This window comes from Rhipicephalus sanguineus, chromosome 7 (assembly GCF_013339695.2).
Source record: "Rhipicephalus sanguineus isolate Rsan-2018 chromosome 7, BIME_Rsan_1.4, whole genome shotgun sequence".
Taxonomy (NCBI): domain Eukaryota; kingdom Metazoa; phylum Arthropoda; class Arachnida; order Ixodida; family Ixodidae; genus Rhipicephalus; species Rhipicephalus sanguineus.
The window spans coordinates 154936528-154943464 of record NC_051182.1 but is presented as its reverse complement, the minus strand read 5'-3'; the positions used below and the strand labels follow the sequence as shown (position 1 = coordinate 154943464).

Below are 6937 nucleotides of genomic sequence, written 5' to 3'. Positions count from 1 at the left end.
TAAGCGTCCCCCAATTTTTCATGCTTCCCTTTACTGGTACGTAACATTATAATCAGAGCCGTATATTCCCTTTGGGAGAGTTCGGCGCTCTTTTGATCTCGCCGCCAGTCTGGCAACTGCTGCACTACAGTCTGGCAACAGCGCGCTTCCGCACCGCCGACGCCATTTCGTGCCGAGGTTTCTCGTGATGCTGTACCCGTGACGTCGCTGTCGGCATTTATGCTTCCTCTGTGACCGACCTAGTGTGTCTTTGCTGCTGTTCGTGCACGTGTCGGCTGCGTGGAACATCGTGGACCTGCACGGACGTCGAAATGGGGGCTTGCAGCGCAGTAGGCTGCTCTAAAGGCTCTGTTATACTCCGACGTGCGTTCGCGTCAGCCCGCGGCGGCGGGAGATGGCGACGCTAGGTTCGTCACGTTACGTTCGCGAAAACAGAGCACTCTATACTCCCACTTGCGCGACGCACTACGTCGCCTTGACGCATGCGCAATTGAGCGCACTCGGCGTCCCTTCTTCACGTAGAGACACAGACGCAGTTCAGTCTGGATAACGTCGCCGGCGTGGAGTGCAGCATGTCGCATCTCTCGCCGCCTGCAGCCGGGGCGCGTTGACGGACGCTGGGCGCGTCAGTCGCATCGCGCGTTGGCCTATGGAGTGCTGCACGTTTGTTAGCGTAGCGTCACTGTGCCGAGCGTGCGCGCGCGTTGACGTTACGCTGGAGTATATCAGCCCCTTAACTCGCTGAAGAAAGGGTTCGCCAGAGACTGAGCGTTGCGGGCGCACGCCAACGCGAGCTTACAGTGCCGCGGCACAAAATGGCGGACAGCGCCGCCGCTAAATTTGGACGGTTGTTGACTCCGCCCCTCCGCCGAACTCTCCGAAGGAATATACGGCTCTGATTATAATATAACCACCATAACCTTGATCGCCTGTCGTCCTATACATCGGCATTTTCTTCTTTGTTTTGGTGACCGTAGTGGCCACAACTCCTCGCGGAGACGTTATACACACTAGGGCGCGTCGATGCCAGCGTTCCTTTGTACAGAATGTTGACATTTTCGCACCGCTGCAATATTGCGTCGGAGGACGTAGAGACGCACTAAACTGGCAACACTATACAACACGACAGCACAACGCGGGCACACGCGTCTCTGTGTCCGCTGTTCCGACACAACATGGCGTCTTCGCTCTCGACAGGTGTCGCCACCCTAACGCCGGGAGGCGCAACGGATATCGAGGTACCCTACTCGCCACTGGCACGTGGCAGCACTCCGCGGGCGGTTCCCATACTTAGACGACTTATCATTAGCCTCCGAGATTGCCGCCGGCACTTGCATGCTTGCTAACTTGGCTGACATTGCAACCTGATTTTAACTCTAAGTACACGAGTGCTATCAACATTCGACTGCATCAAAAATGAGACTGCCGCGGCCTCACATTGCTAAGAAGGCTGTAAAAAACTTGCGCAACTGCTGACATAAAATTGTAGACTCTGCGGCATGCAGTGCTAAATTTTTGCCGAAGTGACGACAGGAGCCTCCCACGCCTATTCGCAATGTTTCCTTGTTATTTTCCAACTACTTTGAGTACAAGGTTAAGCAGCGGGATAATCCTACTTGCGCCCCACGTAATGGTCGGAAAGGCTTAAAACATCTACTGTGTGGCTATTCCCGTTCCGACGCAAGACGACAGACGACAGAATCTGCATACAGCACTACACTCGCCATGCGGCTTGGCCTTGGACTGCGGCACCTTCTCGGCCCGCGGAAAAGCTGCGCTTCTGCTATGGGCAACACAAAATTGCTGTTGGTGATCTTCAGGAATACTCGCTTTAGCCAAAATTTATGGAAGGCGATTTTGTGTATATCTGCGTGTTTGTGACAGTGCGCATTATTTGTGTGTATGTGTGATCATTTTATAAGCCCTAGTGAACACCGGACATCTCGAGTAACGAACCAGGCGATAAACCAGACTAACATTTCCGGAGACACCATAACGAAATTGCTATCTATATTTAAAAAAAAAATGTCGCATAGCTCCCTTCACGTTGCGAGCTTGAAACTGATTACATTGTCGATAGCCTCCACTTATGAACTGCGTACCATTGGCCGCTGGCACAATTCAATAACACAGTACGAGCAAAAATCTGTTTACTGCGCTTACAATGTATAGGCACCCAATACGACGGGAAAATATTGAAACTTTTAAAGTGGCAAATACTTAATATCTGTCTACTTCAGGAATGACAATGTTTATACCACAGATGACATAAGAAATGTTTATTCCAGATTTGACTTGTTTTTCGAACGCGCAGCTGGGGCACGGTGGTTTTCTCGATGCTTAGCTGCCTGCGGTGTTCGCTTCAGTTGCTGAAACTTCTGTATTACCAGCAAGTTCAGAAGCACCAGGAACGACAACAGCACCAGACGTACCAGGGTCGGTAGAAGTGGCAGTAGCGTCCGCAGCGCCAGCCGCGCCAGAAGCGCCGGTATTTGCAGCAGCAGCTCCATAAGCGCCGGCACCGGCACCATAACCGCCGTACATGCCGCCATACATGCCGCCATACATGCCATGCATCATACGAGAATTGGCGTAGCCACTAAGGCCGGATGACAACCCTAATAGGACAGTATCTGCGAGGAATGTTTATTCATGAACCATTAATAACTTTTATTTAAAAGCAATAGTAAATTTAAGACATCTTGCATTCGTTGTTCACTGCTTCAAATGGGGACGCCGAGTCTAGCCACCTACAATTTCTTTGCCATTACATGGCGAGCAACGATTGTGTCACACTCAGTGCTCAACATTTTCAAATATTTTTTGTGGACATTCACATCCATTTCAATGAAAAAGTTCATTGTATCTCTAAAACTCAACTAGTACCATATACATTTAACTTCTCTAAATATGGCAAATCAGCAATCATGGCGACGAGTGGTATGAAAGCTTTCAGACATAAGCGAGAAAGTAGTAAACTTGGCCTAAATGAAAAACATGCTAATGAGAGAAACAATGTTCAGTAGCCGGATGAGTACAATATTAGCACCCATCCTTTCCAACACCCGCAAAGTGTGTACTGCTTGCCAGTTATCAAAACTCACAGGGTTTCTTATGCCATCGGCTAAGACGGCTTGAAGGCGAAAGCCTACGGGTCGTCTCGTACGCTCTCGAGATTTGCATCATTCATGTTGACGTGGCCGACGGAGGACGCCGACACCGCCAACCCCAGCGTTCAATTTTCGTGTTTGATGAGGCGTCTAAGGCTATCGCAATAATGAAAGGAACACCTACTCATGAAAATGAATGTACAGAGGAATAAAAATGGGCTGTAGCGCATGCGGCAAGCATTCGCGAATGTTGACAAGGGATTGAGCTTAGCCCATGGAGCGGACATTTTACGGTCATTGCATACTAAGGCGAAATCCCTGATGCCTCATGAAATTTGAAAATTGAACAGAGTTCCGTGTTCGACGTCATCATCACGTGACGGCGGCGTCACGTGATGATTATCATCACGTGATCACCAAACATCATCACGTAATGACGCCACTATATGACATCATCACGTGATCACCAAACAACACCACGTAATGACGTCACCATATGACATCATCACGTATCACAGGTCGCCATGATTTCAGACGTCATCATGACGTTACTGCGTCATCGCATAACATGTCATCATCACATGACATCGTTGCTTCGTCAAAGGTGGGCCGATCCCGGAGGCAGTGTAAACCAAGGTGTGGTGCACAAAGATTGCAATGCCTCCGGTCCTGGAGGCATTTCAAAACAACGTGTGTTGCATGAAAAATCTTTCGGAAAGGTGCAATGGAGGTTGAATACATCGACTTAGAAGAAAAAGAAAAGAAGGTGGCTTTCGGCCCCGAGTCGACTGGAGCGCATGAATCAGGGATCCTGTCAGTTTTTTTTTCCTAAACTAGCAGAGGGGGCTGAAAGCAGGAGCATAATAAGTAGACCTAATAGTAGGAGTGGGTACGCGTATAGTGCTGTCGTCTTTACTCTTAATCGCTCCCCCTTTGTGATGCAGGCCTTCATCGCCGCGTTCTTCGTGTGAGTTCCATTTGATTATCGAACAACACTACTATCATCACGAGCGTCATTCGTGCAAGCGCTGGCTCCTGAAATCGTCAACAACGTAGCCTACCTGGAAGCACCATTCCTTGGCGGTCTCACAGCCGAGTTCAGCCACATCGTCAACGATTGAAGTAAGGCCCTTGGTTTAGGTACGCCGCTCGCACCAGTGAGCCTCCATGAGGTACGCAAGCAGTGATGCCGGCATTGCGGCTAATCGCTTCCCTTTTCTGCTGCTGGTTGGTGCGCAGTCATCATTATACGCCACAATATAAAGTTCCCTGTGTCTGCTACTGTTCCCGTGTCCGCGGGTGTCGTATGAGCCGCTATAAGAATGCTTTTATGTGTCATTTCTGCTGTTAAGACGATGTTTCTGCGGCTAAGGGGCCTCGTGATGACGTCACACTTGGTCAAAGTTTGTGACGTAATCTGGACGTTACTATAACGTTATATAACGCGGTGTTACATGCTGAGATCATCGCATCCCGTCGCCACTTATTCAAAGGTGGGCCGATCACGGAGGCAGTGCAAAACTAGGCGAGGGGCAGAGAGCTTGCAGCGCCTCCGATACTGGAGGCAGTGCTGAACCACGATTGGTACAGGGAGGTTCCGAAGGGGGGGGGGGGATCAATAGATCGGATGAGAAGAAAAAGAAGATGATTATCGCCTTCGAGTCGTCGTAGGAGAATGCATAAGGAACTATGTTGATTTTTTTTATGTAAAGGTGATATCGACTGCAACCCCGTTCCCAGTACATGTTCTGAATTAGTTTTGGAAATTAATGCCCTCACTAACGATCACGCTGAACAAATGAAGGATCCCATTCAATGGTGAAAGGCGTACATATTCGCTCCCTTCAAAGCAGCAAGCTCTATACTGAATCTGCCGCATTTATTAGCGCTACGTGCAGGAAAGCTTGGAAACCGTTATTTGGGGAATGAACAAAATGCTTGAAATGCCAGAACAAAGAACGAATTCGCTAGACCGGTGCGAGAAACAACTAGTATTAATGCAAAAGTCGATGGATGAGTTAGGCACTAATAGTGAAACATTGGAACCAAGACTAAAGCAACAGGCACGTTGGTATCGTCGCCACATGTCAATTGCCTATGGAATCTTCGCAACAAACTGAGCTCAAAATATAATATTTACCTCGGTTTTTCTAGCTTCCGATATAATCGCGCGAGCACAGCGAACGTCATGCACCGAATAAAGGTGTGCCGGCAAAGCTCAGTCACTTTACAACTACAAGAAAGCTCATTTAGGTGCAGAACCTGTTTTAAACAAAAGGGAATAACTGCGAGCGAAGACTTCTCGCTTGCTCCAGGCATCGCCGTAAGAGAGCTTTGCGATTTTGGCAAAGGCGACGCTTCCTCCTCATGTTACGTTTTTATACACTGATAAGGTAAGCTCTATGCTAATGGCAAGTGTCAATTTTACGACGATACTGCTATTTCTCTAGAAGAAATTTTTGGTCGACGCATTAACACAATCATCATACGACTCGTTATCATCCACAATAGATCCATGTGGTGCTCAAATTGTTGCCCTATCAGGCACATTGCTGTTTTTCACTTGAGTGGCATTTAAGTTCTTTAGTGTACGCAAGACTACGCGGTGTTTCGTTGCGATCACTCTAGGCTCAGAGAAGGCGGTGTTCTTATGGCCACATCTGACGACATACCTTCATCTGCTATGAGCGTCCTTGGTGCCATAGAGACATTTTGGGCCTTCATTGCACCTGGTCATCGAAACATGATTACAAAGAAACACCGGCGCGCGAAAACAGCAGGCTGAATATGATAGTCTGCGTTGTGTCAACATGGTTTTGTAGCGATTGGTTGAAAAAAAAATAAAGGTTAGCCCAAGTCTTCTAAAAAGTTCCAGTCTATAGTTATTGTAGTTCCGCTGTTTCTGGCGAAGGTTAGCCGGTTCTAAGACTGGCTAGATACTCTGCGCTAAGAAAAGTGGCAAAGTGGAATGAAACAGAATCCAAAAGATATTTTAGAAAAAGAAAGATAACAAACATAAACAAACAAAACAAAAGATTACGACTCTGAGTTTTATGGAGATAAGAGGCAGCAACTGTTAATACTATATGAAAAGTGTTGCGCCTTCATTCGAGACACCGCCGTAGCATTTTGAATCTCTGACTGCCTATTTAATTCACCCCTCCCTTCTCCCGCGTCTCCAAAGGTTGTACAAACAATGCCAAATAGTTTTAAAGTACTGTTTCAAAGAAAAATTAAAATGGCATCGTACCAGCAGTAGCGCTTGTAAGCCCAGGCTGTTGAGTAGCTCCACCAGGTACAACTTCAGGAGTGGGAGGCTGTATCGAAGGTGAAGATGCAGGAGGTGTAGCAGGTGCAGAATCCTTAGCAGGCGCAGCGGGTTTCGGAGTTTTCTTAGCTGGTGTAGCTTTAGTTCCCACCGGCTTAGGTTTAGGTTTAGGGCGATGGAAATTTTTACGAGGAAGGGTTACCGAAACTTGAGGCTCTGCACTAGCACCGAACTTTCCTTCGTCTAGCACAATGGACAAAACAACAAAAGCTGCGGCGCCAGCGATTATAATACGGAAGCTCGAAACCTTCGCCATCGTTAATGAGCTTGATGTGTTGCATGTTCTGGCTCACAGCGAGACACTCTTATATACATCTTGAGTACATGAAAGGCGAAAAAAATAATCGTATGTTTCATTGTGTTTCTATAAATTTCTCTTCTCACGCATCCATTTCGGCGCTGAAGGTAAGGTGTTGTCACATCTGCTTTCCTGATTCAAACAATGTGAAAGGCGAGAGACGGCGCCTCAAGCTCCAAGCGCACTAGTGTAAAGTATAAA

The 6937-nt window shown here is 47.8% G+C and overlaps 1 protein-coding gene across 1 annotated transcript; it reads right to left on the bottom strand.

The window, feature by feature from the left end:
- Positions 1–2264: 2264 nt before the first annotated feature.
- LOC119400332 (glycine-rich protein 1) lies at positions 2265–6730 on the bottom strand. Its single transcript, XM_037667358.2, has 2 exons — positions 6361–6730; positions 2265–2633 (listed from the first exon to the last, which is right to left on the bottom strand). The coding sequence occupies exons 1-2, from the start codon at positions 6692–6694 to the stop codon at positions 2341–2343; spliced, it is 627 nt and encodes a 208-aa protein (XP_037523286.1). The 5' UTR covers positions 6695–6730; the 3' UTR covers positions 2265–2340.
- Positions 6731–6937: the final 207 nt, after the last annotated feature.

What these genes read in the sequence shown, in the direction of transcription:
- LOC119400332 (XM_037667358.2), bottom strand. Translation starts at nt 6,694, where the DNA reads ATGGCGAAGGTTTCGAGCTTCCGTATTATAATCGCTGGCGCCGCAGCT. An exon ending in GCTTACAAGCGCTACTGCTG is followed by an intron (nt 2,634 to 6,360) that starts GTACGATGCCAT and finishes CATTCCTCGCAG; the next exon opens with ATACTGTCCTATTAGGGTTG.